The sequence below is a fragment of the Apodemus sylvaticus genome, chromosome 8 (genome assembly GCF_947179515.1).
Source record: "Apodemus sylvaticus chromosome 8, mApoSyl1.1, whole genome shotgun sequence".
Taxonomy (NCBI): Eukaryota; Metazoa; Chordata; class Mammalia; order Rodentia; family Muridae; genus Apodemus; species Apodemus sylvaticus.
Window position 1 is genome coordinate 113,427,431 of NC_067479.1, and position 15,914 is coordinate 113,443,344.

The window sequence follows — 15,914 nt, forward strand, 5'->3', positions numbered from 1 at the left end:
CAGCCATAACCTTACTGGGTTACTATGGTTATGCTTGGGCACCAGGCCTAGCTTTACAGGCTCTAATTCTCAAGTCCCATGCTGGCCTGGTTCCTGACGTGGCTCCCTGCTGTGACTCCATCCCTGTTTCCTATGCCAATTGGAGGATTCTTTCTGCTTTGTTATTTAAAGGTTATCATTCCTAACACAGGACTTTTAATTTTTCTCTCAATCCACAAGGAAATTTCAGCTTTTGTCACCACTGTCTGTGGAGCTAACCCAGGCTTCCAGCATTTCTGGCCTGTGAAGTTACAGTAGGCTGTCTGGGTTCTCTGCTTTACCTGTGTGGATTTCCTTTCCTTTGTTGTCAGTATAGCTTTTGGAAAGATCCTTTCAAAATCTTAGTCAGCTTATGTCAGTCCTTTGCTTAAGGTCTTCTAGAATGTTCCTAGTAACAACTTCCAAAGGGCCCATTGCTATCCTGCAAGTCCTCAAGCCCTGCCTGCTGCTGTCTGTCTGACCATAGCTTCTGCTTTCTCACTCTGCTATTTTCTGCATCAAGCCCAGGGCCTGAGCTACAGGCATTTTGGCTGTTCTGACACAAGTTTCTTCAAAGCTCCTGACCTCAGCTCATATGATACTAATCTTACCAGAGGGCCTTCCCTAGCCATCTCAAAATAGCACCCCACCCTAATGAACCTGGTCTTGGTTGTTCTTTGCCATCGCCACTTGATAGTCATGGGTCTCTACAAAGGGGGCCCAGGCCTTGCCTCTGCTGAATCCCAAGTTCATTCAGAACCAGGCTGATGGGGCATGGTGATAAGTATCTGGAAGCACTGTGCACAGTCCATCAATTAGAAGAAAGGAGAGGAGTCTTTTGTACTTCTTGGCCTGAGTGCCACATGGTTTTCTTTCTGGGTGGAGTTTGTGGGCCTAGACTGCATGGATAACAGAGAGGATGAGCACAGAGCACAGAGACCTGAGAGAGGACTGGTAGGGATTCCAGACAGTGGCATCCACACGAGTTCTTGTTTCTCTTATGTTTTATCAAGATAGGTATGAAGTTTGCTTTCTCATTTATCCAGGTGAGTGTCAAGGAAAGTGGTGCCCCAGCATGGGAAAGGTGTTCATTTTGACCTGCAGTGTGCTATAGGCAGGTCTGAGCAGCAGCCTCGCCACATATACACACCCATGTGTTTTCAGCTAGTGGCTGTCTGTCGTTTGCAGCATTCAGGACACACACCAGCCTTTTCCTCTGTAAAAGAAACACAACCCCCCACCTCCCTTCTCTCTGTTCGATGTTATGTGTGCAGTGACATTTTCCTTTTGACATTGATAGCAGAAAGTGATGTCCTGGACGAGGGTGGTGGGAGCTGAACGGACTGAGTGTATTAATAGTCCTGTGAAAGCAGTGGTTCAGTCAGCAGAGAGCTTAAGGACTTGCCTGCTTATGAATTCACTCCTGTGTGGCTGTCATGTGGAGACAACCCCCAGGGAAGTGCTGTCATTGCAGCCACATGACTTTAAAGGGCTGCCTCCAAGGACCCATCTCTTGTTCCCAGGGCAAATATATCTGAGAGAGTGCTTTCTCCATGTTCACCAGGAGCCCAAGCCAAGGGGCCCCACAGTGGCTGGTCAGTCAAACAGACGCTGCTCTCCATCCGCGGCTGTTTTCCGTGTAGTACTGAGTTCAGTGTTTTCTAGTTCCCCTGACTGTTGGCAAGCAGAGGTGCATGCAATCCCCACAGAGCCAGGGCTGCATCCCTTGTGGCCCATCTGTCCTCCTCAGGGTTCCAGGCTAGGAGCCAAAAAAAGGCCTCCTTCTGAGATCATTCTCGAGGGATAGAACTGAAGGACTCACCCATCAGGAATCCTATTTACAATAGCAGAGTAATAACTATGAGAAATATTAATAGCCTTGGGCTTCTATCCCAAAACTGCAAAGCAAAACAAACCGAACTGGATCCCCTCATTTGGTTAGACTCCATAATTTCAGTTCTTCTTCTTCTTCTTCTTCTTCTTCTTCTTCTTCTTCTTCTTCTTCTTCTTCTTCTTCTTCTTCTTCTTCTTCTTCTTCTTCTTCTTCTTCTTCTTCTTCTTCTTCTTCTTCTTCTTCTTCTTCTTCTTCTTCTTCTTCTTCTTCTTCTCCTTCTCCTCCTCCTCCTCCTCCTCCTCCTCCTCCTCCTCCTCCTCCTCCTCCTCCTCCTCCTCCTCCTCCTTCTCCTCCTCCTCCTCCTTCTCCTCCTCCTCCTCTTCCTTCTCTTCCTCCTCCTCTTCCTTCTCTTCCTCCTCCTTCTTCCTCCTCCTCCTCTTCCTTTTCCTCCTCCTCCTTCCCCTCCTCCTCTTCTTCCTCCTCCTCCTCCTCCTCTTCTTCCTCCTCTTCCTCCCCTCCTCCTCTTCTTCCTTCTCCTCCTCCTCTTCCTGCTCCTCCTCCTCTTCCTCCTCTTCTTCCTCTCTCTCCCCCTCTCTTTCTCTCACACACACATACACGCATACAAACACACACATGTGTGTGTTTCTCTCTGTGTGTGTGTGAAATAAGGAGAAAAGCAAAAAATCCTTTAAATATTTGTTTCAACATGGAAGAAAACCCCCACAGGAAAGGTCCCAGACTTTGCTCTGAAGACCAGCCAAGGCTGTCAGGAAGAACACTGAGGAAGAATGCTGTGCAGGCACAGACTCTGTTCCCCTCGGATACTGAAATGCTATTGGCATTCAGTGGCGTCACATTGCCCATGGCTGCTGCAGATGTTACTAGACACCGTTCTTCCCTGGGCATGGAAAGGGTCTTTGAGCTGGGGGCCTTTGCCCTGTACCCTCTTCAAAATTAGAGTATTAGAATGACCATATTTTTGTTGAATTTTTCCATATTTCCACCAATGGAGAGTCTGAAGTATGGAGAGTCTGTAAGCATCCAGAAAATGTTTTACACTGACGTACAGTCTACACGTACTTTATTTTTTTTAATTTTAATTTTTTATTATATTCAACACAATATATATTTTATACCAATCATAAAATGATGGGCATATTATTAAATGAACATGTAAGGATAAAGTCTTTTTGTTTATTTGTTTTGTTTTTTAGTAGAGCTTAAAATCTTAGCTCTTACTGTGGTATAAACATAAAATAAGAACAATTTTTAGATATTGGAGTTCACTGTAATAAGTTCAATGTCCTATCACCAAAGGATTTTACCATAGTAGCTAAGCTAAGAGTTGACAGTTCTGCTGCGCCAAGGAATGAATTATAGGCACAATTATTTGGATACAGATTTCCTGCTATGGTTAAAGCTATTTGACTTGAGTGATTGTCATCATTCTCAGCCCACAGGGAACAGGTTACATTCATTTACGAAATGGTGTGTGTATTAAGATGGTCTATCCATGAAGTCATTCACCAACTGTTTCAGTGAACAATGTTTCTTCCTAGAGGATTGCCCAGACATTAGGTGAGGGTAAGATTCTGATTCATTGGCTGTGATGATTTTGAAAAGCATTCATCTCAGAAAAAGAGTAACTTATAAGGTCATCTTCTTCAAATTTGATACAATAATTATAACTATCAAGCAAAAGATTCAGTCTCACTCTTTGTTGTTATCTTACAAGCCACCTCCAAAATTAATTTCTTTTGGCTGTATAAATAATTTTGAAATATGTAAGCTGTTCTGAAAACCATAGTATAGTATAAAAACATCAAATAAACAATCCTACTAATAGAAAAGCTGAAATGGGAGAAGCATGATTTCAAGACCATTATGTCACTTACAAACAAGCAGAATGTATATATGGATTGTACAATATTAGACATATCTTTCCAATTACCAAATTAGAGAGAACACTGGGTGACAGCCAACAAATTTCTAATTCCTCATATTTTTGAATTTCGACCGATTAGGATATGTTGGTAATATTAATTTTCATATTGAGATATATTAAGGAAAAGTGATTGCTGCTTCCTGTTATTTTTGTTGTTAGAGGTGGAATTATGTTTGTGTGGGTGGGTTTGTTGAAAGGTTACTTTCTTGCTTTTTCTAGGGTGTAGTTTCCCTACTTGTATTGGTGTTTTCTGTCTATATTATCCTTTGTTTCTGGAAAGATATTATGTAAATTTGGTTTTGTCATGGAATATCTTGTTTTCTCTGTCTATGGTAATTGAGAGTTTTGCTGTGTATAGCAGACTGGGCTGGCATTTGGGTTCTCTTAGGGTCTGTATGAGATCTGCCCAGGATCTTCTAATGTTCATAGTCTTTGGTGGGAAGCCTGGTATAACTCCGATAGGTATGCCTATGTTACTTGACCTTTTTCCATTACTGCTTTTAATATTCTTTTTTGTTTAATGTATTTGGCACTTTGATTATTATGTGATGGGAGGAATTTCTGTTCTGGTCCAGTCTTTTTGGAGTGCTGTAGGCTTCTTGTATGTTTAGAGGCATCTCTTTCTTTAGGTTATGGCAGTTTTCTTCTATAATTTTGTTGAAGATATTTACTGTCCCTTTAAGTTGGGAATCTTCACTCTCTTCTATACCTATAATTCTTAGGTTTTGTCTTTTCCTTGTGTACTGGATTTCCTGGATGTTTTGAGTTAGGAGCTTTTTGCATTTTGCATTTTCTTTTACTGTTGTGCCAATGCTTTCTATGGTATCTTCTGCACTTGAGATTCTCTCTTCTATTTCTTGTATTCTATTGGTGATACTTACATCTATGACTCCTGATCACTTTCTTAGGTTTTCTATCTCCAGAGTTGTCTCTCTTTGTGATTTCTTTATTGTTTCTATTTTTATTCTTAGATTCTGGATGGTGTTGTTCAATTCCTTCACTTGTTTATTTGTGTTTTCCTGTAATTCATTAAGGGATTTTTGTTTCCTCTTTAAAGCTTCTACCTGTTTACCTGTGTTCTCCTATATTTCTTTAAGGGAGTTATTTATGCCCTTCCTAAAGTCCTCTATAATCATCATGAGAAGTGATTTTAGATCTAAATCTTGCTTTTCTGGTTTGATGGTGTATCCAGAACTTGCTATGGTAGAAGAATTGGGTTCCAATGATGCCATATAACCTTGGTTTCTGTTGCTTATGTTCTATGCTTGCCTTCAGCCATCTGCTTATCTCTAGTGCTACCTGCCTTCCCTATTTCTAATTGGAGCCTGTCCTTCCCATTATCCTGGTTTTGTCAGAACTCCTCAGAGTCAAGTTGTCTCTGTGATCCTGTGAATCTGTGATCCTGTGATCCTGAGATCCTGGATGTGTCTGAGCTCCTATGAGTCAAGCTGCCTTTTGGACCCTGAGAGCCAGGTGCCAACAAGCTCCTGGGATCCTGGGATCCAGGGCATGTAAAAGTTCCTGAGAGTGGAGCTTTCTCTGGGTGTTGTGGGACTGGCTGTGGAGTTTATGCCCAAGGTCTGCTCAGGGCACTAGCCTAGACGGTGTGGTAGAGTTCCTGCGTGCCTGGGTCCTGCTGGGCCCTGCGCACCAAGTTCCTCCCAGTGTTTTGTCCTCACCCCTACTTAACAACAACTGCTTTAAAAATTAATCTTTACTTTATCCTCCATGGTAATTGCTTTTATTCTATCATTTTCATTTAGTTTGTTCACTATTTTCCAGGCTCCCTTTTGCTTCTTAATTTGAGACAGTCTCACTAAGTTGCCCAGAACCCCTTTGAGCTTGTTCTGTACTCCAATTTTGTAATCCTCCTGTCTCCACTTCCTAAGTGCCCGGATGGCAGGCCTGTGCTTGAAGAGGTCTGCCTAGCAGGCAGCCCAGGGGTTGGTGGAGTTCTATTTTTATTTTTCCAAAGAGACTGGGCTGTGACCATGGCACAGGTATCACCAATAAAGTGCCTGCTCTGGAGAGGGGATGCTGTTGTTGGCAGTGGCTGTGGACAGCTACCATTAGCCTTGTTGGTGGTAGCAAGCATAATTCCCAGCAAGTTCTGATCATGGGTTTTCCATCTGCATCTGTGTACTGGGAACATGAACTGCAGGGAACACACAGACATTCTTGGGAATAAAATCACGGGTCTAATGCCCCGCCAACCTCCATCTCAGCAGATGGAAGGAGGAGTGGGTGGTGTTGCCAGGGAACGGGGAATACCCAGTGCAGCCACCCCAGATGTCACCAGGACTCATTATGTGCAGGTTCAGGGGAAGAGTGGAACTCCTCAGTGCTATAGGGAAAACAGACCTGAATCTTACCTCTAGAGTCCCAGAACAGATCTAGGATAGACAAGAGGACAGTTGGCCTGCGTTTTAACTCAGGTCAGAGTCCTATATGGCAGGGTTGTTTACAATATTGAGGCAATGCCTTATGCACACCCAGGTGAATGACATTTGGAGTCTGAGATACTTCCTGTTATTTACCCATTTCCTTTGACTAAGGATGGAATTACAGAACCTTTGTGTTTCAGGCCTTTGTTATTCCTGGCACCATGAATGATTAATGTTGGACTAGCTTGCAGAGCAGTATGGAGCATACGTCTCCAGACTGGACTTGCCTTCTGTAAACAATGACTGGCTACACTTATGATAGCAAGATCCTGAGTAGGGCAGTGGTTAGAGCTGCCTCTTTCACCTCAGGAGGATACTGGGCTGTGTGCTCACTTCTGTGGTCAGAATAGTATAGGCTATGGGAGTCCTGGTGCTGGAGAAGGCTGCCATTGGGAAGCACCTTAGGCCCTGACACATAGATAACCTGGCACATAGGCTGGAAGAGAACAAGAGATTGTGGCAGGAGGTAGACTTAGAAGCACATGGGAAGACAGATCCCACAAAGCCTTGTGGGTAAGACGATGGATTGATTGTGATACGTTTATTCTGAGGGGTGGTGGGTGCTTTTCTGGACTTTGGGAAGCAAGGAAGATCCCTTTAACACTTTAAGCACATCTACTATCAGCTGTAGCTACACTCAAGATGCTGAGTGATGGAGTATGTGCTGTCTGAGACCCAGCAGGATTTAAAGAACAGAGACTGTTCTGGGCAAGAGAAGGTTCAGGGGAGCTTCTGTTGTCTTCCTTCTGTCTTACCCAGAAAGGCAGTGGACTGCTGCTGCTGCTTCTGCTCCAGCTGCTCCAGCTGCTCCAGCTGCTCCAGCTGCTCCTGCAGAAGGTCTTAATGTAGCACAGGCTGGCTTTGAGCTTGATTTATAGTTGAGGAGGACCTTAAATTTCTGGTCTTTCCCAGCTTTAGGCTCTTCAGTGTCTACCACCTTGCCTGGCTCAGAAATGTTGTAAAGACAAGACAATGAAGGATTCGTGTTGTTAGTTCAGGAGACTGGCCTTGAACTTAAGACCCTTCTTCTCAGCTTCCAGAGTTTGGGAATCTTGAGATCAAGGTCAGCTTAGGCTACTGAATGAAACTCTATCTCACAGTGTTTTGTTTTGTTTTTGTCCTCTTAGTACATGTGGGTAACTTCTTCAAGTGGTTAGGGCATTGATATTTATTAAGCCAGTCCTAATTATTGGAAACCTTAGCTCTTCATTTTGATTTAGGGACAGCATGAACTACAACTAGGTCAGTGTGAGTCTCTGATCCAGGTCAGTTTGGAATGTCCTTGGACCACAGTGGTGAAGATGGTTTCTGTGTGTTTTGCATTGGTGTGGGTCAAGGGTCACCAAGCCACAGTCTATTACAGAGGAAGCCGGGATGGATTACCCACCTCTTCACATGCCCCCCTTTCCTTCATAGCTGCGTACTGTCCGTGAACTGTCTAAACACCAACATGCCTTCTTTTTTCTTTCAGAGAGTGGGTTAATCGTGCTCCATCCATTCATTTTCTGAGAGTGTTAATTTGTCTGAGGCTGCTAATGCGGGATCCAAGTTATCAGGTTGGTTGGAAAAAGTAAAACTGTTCTTCATGTGTGACAAAAGTAAAATAATGAAATTAAAAACACAGTGGGCCTTTTTCAAAGTGAACCATGTTAATGTTTCTGTCACTAGTCAGGACCTTACAAATGTGACATATGGCTTACCTGCTGCTGGAAAAGATTATGAAGAAGTGATTTCTTACATCTGCTTGGTTGTATTTAATCTACAATGTTCAATGACTGAGTTCTGGTCTATGTGTTCACTGCTACTAAGCCTTTGAAGCCATTTCAAGTTGAAGGAGCTACACAGTAGACCACACACCAAAGCGTGTTTAAAGTCACAAAACTCACTAGGACAAAGTCAGCAGTGACAAGAGGAGAGCTCTTTGTGTGACTCCAGTAGCAGCCCTTAGAGACGGCAGGGCTGTAGCCTGTTAGCTACCAAGATCACATCCTTCCCAGCTTCCAGTTCTTCTGAGCCCAAGAGAGCATAGGGCCTCCCTCTGTTGGTGTCAGGGGAGGCCTGTAGCTAGAATCTTCCCTTTTTGTCACTAGCTGCATTTTAATGTGCACAGGAATCCATGGGAATCCAATGGATACAGATTCTTCCTCAGGAGGTAGAAACAGGCTCCTGATTCTACCTTTCTTTTTAAAGATGTATTTTTATGTATGTGCATATGTATATGTCTGTCTTGAGTGTGCATTACATGTCTGCCTGTGCCTATGGAAGCTAGGAGAGTGTGTTGTAATCCTGGTATTGAAGCTGCAGGTGGTCATGAGCAACCTAGATATGGGTGCTAACAATCAAACTCCCATCCTCTGCAAGAGCAGCAAGTGCTCCCAACCACCGAGTCATCTTTCCAGCACACTTCTGCATTTCTAATACAATCTCAGGAGATTCAAGGCTGCTGGACCATAGTTTGCCTTGGGTAGCAAGAGCTTAAGTGCTTTAATGGTGAAAGTTTAAAGAATGGCCTACTCAAGGAATCTGAGCTACAACCTTATTCTTTCTGGTCTGATTGGAGGGAGGAAGGGAGCTTCAGAGTATTGCTATTTGCCAAATTTACTGTGTTTCTGAAGCACCTAGAAGTGTTTCCAATCAGTAGGTCTGTGGGTAGGCAAAGAGTGCCAGGTCCTCGAAATGAGGCTGCTGGCTGGGCTGACATGGAGTGAGCCACCTCATGGCTGCTTCCGTTCAACCCCGCTAATATCTGGAGAATAATAACTTATTTGTAAATACAGTTGGTGTTGTCATTGTTGTTTCTTCCAAAGGTTCTTGTTTTATGCTGAGTCCGTATAAGCTACTGGGAATCCATACTACCCAGGTTCTTATTATAGATTGTTTTATTGGTAGATTGTTTTTTATTTCAGCCAGAATGTTCCTATTCATTTCCCCAGTCATCATCTTTCCCAAACTTAGGACCAAAACAAAATTTGTCTCCCCTTGACGGGAGTGTTCTGGGAATCTTGGTCACAGTATACCTTCTGTTCAGAAACTGACCACCTTTCTCACATATATTCTAAGTTGGCCTTGTGCTGTTGTTACAGCCCACTGCAAACCTTTGCGTGTGTTGTTAGGGCATCTACCAAGTGGCATTCTGACTTTGCTGTCCACAGTTGTGAGCTGCTATGTAGAGCTGGATAAACCATGCTTTTTACAGCTTCTTCTGCCAAGTAATGTGAGCTGCATATAGAAGGAAGAGGATGTGTTTAGCTTTCCCTGCCAGGCAAGGGTGTGCTGACTGCTCCTACTCCGTGAATTCCAGCCCCACAGGGAGGCTTGATAAGTCTCCATATGAATAAAAAGAACAAACACAATATTAAAGAGCATTCAAGGAGGAACAGCCAGTTCTCAGACTCGCAAGACATTAGCAAAGCTTTACCTCAGAATACCTTGTTTACTGAGAAAATTAGTGATGATTGATTTGCTTTTAAAATATTGCCTTGGTCTATGCTGCTTTTGATTGATTGGCAGAAGGTAGATTACACTCCTCTTTAAAGCAAAGAATGCACTGACTACTTTGTTTATGATATTTTGATACATACTGGCCCCGTGTTCCTGGTTGACAGTCTTTCCATAGAAGGGGATTCTCCCCAAGCCTCTGCTCCTGGTATGCCTTCTGAACAGAAGACTCTGTGCTCTGCCAGTTGTATAACACTTTGCGTTGCCAAGAATTCTTGGCCAAAATCACAAGGCCATGCTAGGGATTACTACAAAGTACTCCAGTGAATGTCAGCAGGCCTTTGCCGTCACTGGTCTTCCCTCTACTCTTCTTCAGTTTGTATGCGGGCCTAGTCCATCTCCACCTCTCGTGGACAGTCCTCCTGCTCACGGCCTTCTTAAACCACATGGCCATCTTCAAGCCACTCTGTAAAATGGTTTACAGAACAACCATAAGCCATGCTGCCGGGAGCCTTCTCCTTTTCTCTGCTTAGCTATTTGAAATGTTTGGACTCTTGTGCAGGTCTCTTCCTTCTTTCTAATGTCCTTCTTCTGGCCAGGGTTTATTTACTTCTACTGATATCTTTTTTCTCATGGTGCCTCTCCTTCAGGTTCTCCTCATCATAAAATTATCTTCTCTCTCTCTTTGATTTTATTCATTTTTTCATTTTTTTAAAATCAGAATTTTCATTATGTAGTCCAGACTGGCCTCTAATTCAAAACCTTCCTGCCCTAAACTCTTGAGCACTGGGCTTAAAGGCCTAAACAATATAACATGTGGATACCTGAACACATTTCTTTCTTTGTCCCATGGTCCAGGTCTTCTTATATTTATGACTGTAAATTTTTCTTTTCAGTATTTTTAAAATTTAGTTTCTATTTCTCTCTGTCTCTCTCTGTCTCTCTCTGTCTCTCTGTCTCTCTCTGTCTCTCTGTCTCTGTCTCTGTCTCTGTCTCTCTCTCTCTCTCTCTCTCTCTCTCTGTGTGTGTGTGTGTGTGTTTGTGTAGGCAGATAACAAAACACATGTGGAGATCACAGGACAGCTTATGGGAAGTGTTTCGCTCCATCCAGTTTGGATCTCTGGAATGGAACTCAGGTCATCGGGCTTGGCAGTAGTTGCCTCCATCCGATGAGACAATTTTGCGGACCCCATGACTTCACTACTTAAAACATTGTTATCTCCCCAGTCTACTTCTTCCTATCAAGTCCTTGTATCACTCAACTTACACATAGAACATAAGGTATACATTTTACTTGGGAAGCCAGTTAGCTAGCCAGCCATGTGTAGGCAGGTCTTTTTCCTTGACCAAGATGGCTCAGAGATTTACCTTTTAGTGTGCAGAGGCTTAGTGTGCATTTACACTTTAATGAAACTTCCAACTGCAGGAAAGATGGAAAAGACCAGGGAACCCATTCATTTTATTATATTTTTATTTTATGTTCATTATTGTTTTGCCTGCATGAATGTCTGTGTGAGGGTGTTAGTTTGTGGAGTCATAGACAGTTGTGAGCTGTTATGTGGGCACTGGGAATCGAACCTTGGTCCTGTGGAAGAGAAATCTGTGCTCTCAACAATTTGTCCATCTCTCTAGCCCAGGAAATCAATTTTTTAATTTTAATTTTTTATTATATTCAACACAATATATATTTTTATAAAAATCATAAAAATGATGGACATGTTATTAAATGAACAAATAGATAAAGTCTTTTTGTTTGTTTGCTTGTTTTGTTTTTAGTAGAGCTTAAAATCTTGGCTCTTACTGTCTTACAAACCCAAAATAAGAATAATTTTTAGACATTGGAGTTCATTGTAATAAGGCTGTACTCTCAATGTCCCTCACATCCCCAAAGGATTTTATCTCCAGGAAATCATTTTTAAAGATATAGTTATTTAGAATATTTTTGTATTAGAGGCTATAAGTCAGGTTTTAAGCATAGATGGAGTCCCCCACAGGATACATGTCTACCAAAGCTAATTACAGGGATCCCTAACGTATTGCTTGTCAGAGGTAAGAGTGGACCCTAACGGGATGCAGGCTGCAGTTGGCCTTAGAGATGACGGTAAAAGGTGGTGGCGGGAGGCCCTTTTCTGATGTCCATGGTAACAGGGGCAGCAGCACATTTGCTTGTGGCTTTGCTGTTCTGAAGAAGCCTCCCTCTTACCTAGCACCTGAGTGTTGTTTGCTTTGTCCTATTTTTAAATCTTGGCGTCTCTGAAATGTTCTGTCCCGTTACCATTGTCGCTCACAGTGTCCGAGCTCCTGACCTCACCGAGTATCATTTGCTGCTGCTGCTCTTTGTCCACGAGTCGGTATTTTTAGCCTTGGGAGTTTCCCAAGTTAAACTTTTTTTTTTTAAATGATAGAAAGAAGTACAGAGAAAGGAGGTTGCAGTTCTGACCAATGGTTTTTGTTTGTTTTAATCCTGATAAAACTTGACTCAACTTTTATATTCATTAACAATTTATCTCAAGTATGAAATGCCAAATATTAAATATTCTTTGTTTATGTTAGAACTTGAAGAACAGTAAAATGTCATACAACTTAGTAAATTACTCATATTACTCGAATTACTCGTAAAACATGAGCCTCTTGTCCTTCAGTATGCTCTATTGCTTTTATTTTATTAGGAAATACTCCATAAATTGGGTGGTATTGAAGACCTTGCTCAGGTAAGATTGGTTCTGTGGTAGCTGGCTTTGCCTTTATACTCTGGGTTAAGCTCTGGTCAAGGATTAAATAAACATACAATAGTAGCCTACACTGGGTGGCAGGTTCTCTCTAAATAGTCCTCCTTTACATGCCTCAGGCTGGAGGTAAATGCCATAGGCAAGAAGTGACCTCTGGCTTGTCTTCAGAAGACACAAAGGGGATTCTGTTGTGTTTGAGCTCCCATCAAGTGAGGCTAATTCTCAAGGCAGTCAACAAACACTTGTCCTGTGTCTGCTGCCTGTGGGGCAGGAGCAGATGAGGTTGATAACGGTGGCCATGAGACAGACACTCACAGGCAGAGAATGATTGGAAATTTTGTTCTTGATAATTAATCTCATTTATCTAAGCGGTTGGGGGGAAAAGTGCTGTAAAAAGTCACGTTTAAATTTTTTGCTGTGTTTTAAAATAAATTTAAAAAGCTCTTAAAGGCAAATGTCCACCCCCCTCCATCCACCCCCCCAACAGGGTTTCTCTGTGTAGCCCTGGCTGTCTTGGAACTCACTCTGTAGACCAAGCTGTCCTTGAACTCAGAAATCCACTTGCCTCTGCCTCCCAAGTGCTGGGATTAAAGGCATGCACCACCACTGCCAGGCCACAAATGTTTTATGTTAATGATAACAAGATTATTGCCAAAGGCCAGCATTGGCTGGTCAGGTCGCTTACCACAATGTAAGGAAAAATGAAGTCATTACAAAGTATCCACCCTTCATTTTGCATTTGTAAGCTGAAGATAATATAAGGAATGATCTTGACTTTAGGCTTCTTCTTCTTCTTCTTCTTCTTCTTCTTCTTCTTCTTCTTCTTCTTCTTCTTCTTCTTCTTCTTCTCCTTCTTCTTCTTCTTGCATTGAAAACAATTTTCTAACAAGCTCCCCTCATGTCTTATAGTATCTGAAATTATATTATGAGGAATGACTAACAGGTAACTATATAGCTATATAGGCTGAGCAGCTATTCAACAGTTTGGCTTATTGAGAGAATAAAAAAAAAACAAAAAAACAAAAAAACAATTTTAGGGCATGCCATTGAGTTGGAATGCCCAAATTCCCAAGACCTATGGTAAGAAAGGTGATTCTTTATTTGTTTATATATTTATTTTTAAATTTATTTTAGTTTTAATTTTCAGGATAAGAGATTAGGCAAGTGCTCTACCACCAAACTCTATCCCAACCTCTATGTTTACTTTTTGTTCTTTTAAACTTTTGATATGGATCTCACTAAGGTAGCTTCAAATTGGCCGTCTTCTTGCCCCTCTAGTAGCTAAATAACAGGTCTGTCCGCATCCTGATATTGTATTTACTCGTTTATTTTGCTCATTTATCCTTACATGAGAAATTGTCTCATCATGTAGCCTGTGCTGGGCTAAAATTCCAAATGACCGGCTTCAGCTCCTTGAATGTTGAGTCCTGTTAACAGATCAGCACAAAGGGATTTATGATAAATTCACAGTCTTGAGAACTCATTCTGAGCAATTAGTAGAAGATCATGCCTAGTGCAAATATTACCTTTGAATATGAGATTCCCCTACAGTCTCCTGTGTTGATACTTGGTGCCCAACTGTGGTGCTGCATGGAGAGTCAGTGGGAACCTTGAGGCAGGGCTGGAAGAAGAAGGGGCCCCAGGAAGCTGCCTGCCCCATCCCGCCCCTTCCTGCCATTCTCTCTGCTGCCACGAGTTGAACATCTTTTTTCTGCCTCACTTCCTTTAAATGGTTTCTCTCACTGTTTGTCATAGCTATGAAAACTGAACACAGTCAGCTTAAATTCTGGACAGGTGATCCATGCTCAATTTTTAAAATGTTTGCTTGTTTGTATATGAATGGTCTGTGTTAACACACACACACACACACACACACACACACACACACACAGACAGACAAGAATATCAGAATCCATTACAGATGGTTGTGAGCTACCATGTTGCTGGGAATTGAACTCCGGACCTCTGGAAGAGCAGCAAGTATTCCTAGCCATCTCTCTAGCCCCCTTGTTCAGCTTTTAAAGAGAAAGCTAACTGAAGGTGTATCCATATGTTGTACCTCACTGAGCCAAGTCAGTATCCATATGTTGTAAAGGGCATCACCACTTTAACACCTGCATCCACATTGCCTGTGCTTCTCCGAGCCTATTTCTTAAACATTTTGCTGCAAGGTAAATCAAAGAATCAGGTTACCATTCATATCTTACATAAACAGCACCATGAAACTATTCAGTTCAAGTCCTTCTGGGATTATTGAGAGCGTTCAGAATTTCTTCAGCTTTTTGGGCATTCAGGAAGAAAGCATGAATCACTAAACCCTGTGTCCCACGCTTGAGTGTCACGGGCCCAGGAGTACTGAGCAGTACTTAGTTACCTTCCTGCCTGCCATCTGGGCTCATCCCAAGACCTGCACTCTTGTTTCCTATGCACTTTTGGTGCCAGCTTTCTGACTGGCTTGTTGGGTTGGTCTTTCACGCAGTACATGGAGGCCGTGACCGACGAGTACCTGGGCTACGCTGAGGAGCAGCACTGCGTGGACAAGCTGGTCAACATGACGTGTAAGCATTGTTGCCAGGCACCCAGCGGAGCTCATGGACTGGCTGGGGAAAGGAGTGTGATCTTTGTCACAGGAGAAAGAACACCTGCTGCTCTCATTAGTGTTCCTCTCACATGGTGTGTGCCTTTGTGCCAGTGGTAGCACGTGTCCCCACATGTCCCCATGGCAGCTCTTCCTTTGGCAAGCATATTTGTTTCAAAGAAGAAATCTTTCGTACAAGTGGCATCTGCTGTGACGTTGAAAGAAAATCTTTAGATTTCTGTGAAAATGTCAGACTTCGGGTTTTTTGCTTCTCAAGTTGGGTAATAATTATGCTTAGCTTATATAATTTAGCCTACCCAGAACATGAAAAGAAAAACCGAGAATCTCCCCTGCAGACAGCAGTATGGAAGCTGTGGCCTGGGTGTGAGGCATCTCAGGCATTCCTTTGGCTTCCTTGGAAAGCTTGTCCAGTTTCTCCTCCACCTCCCTCCTATTGCCCTCCCCCCACCACTCCCCCTTCCAGTCCCTCTAGGTGTGGCCAGCCACAGGCTTCCTGCGGCTTGGGGTGCCAGCTCAAGCCCATTGTACTTGTGTGGACAGACTGGTTTCTTATGCTTGCTGGTTGGGCACACGGTGGCTCTAAGGGGCAGGGGAGATGCCAGGCACCAGGAAGTTACTTTGAGGACAGCTCTTTCAGTGTGGGAACTTCCCAGGTTTTATGTTCTGCCTGGCCTTCCTTCTTGCAAACTCGGATCTTTACGAATAGTTCCTTTAAGTACATGCCTTGACCTTATAATAAATAAGGTTCAGGAACCCATTCAACTTTAAATATAAGGGGAGTTTGCTTCTGTGATATTTCCAAATTTATTATACTAGATGAGCTTCTAGAGTTGAAATGTTTAGTCCTGTCTGTTCTCCACTGTTCCGTTTGTGGGTCTCTGCTCCCACTTTCTCTTCCTTTACTTTC

General features: G+C 42.9%; 1 protein-coding gene across 5 annotated transcripts in view; it reads left to right on the plus strand.

The window, feature by feature from the left end:
- Positions 1–15,914, plus strand: part of Nek10 (NIMA related kinase 10) — a 197,820-nt gene that overhangs the window by 22,897 nt on the left and 159,009 nt on the right. For all 5 annotated transcript variants that reach the window (XM_052190707.1, XM_052190705.1, XM_052190704.1 and 2 more), the window contains exons 5-7: positions 7,713–7,797; positions 12,349–12,390; positions 14,888–14,966. In XM_052190707.1, the coding sequence (XP_052046667.1) occupies positions 7,713–7,797; positions 12,349–12,390; positions 14,888–14,966 (206 nt within the window). The remainder of the gene's footprint in view (positions 1–7,712; positions 7,798–12,348; positions 12,391–14,887; positions 14,967–15,914) is intronic.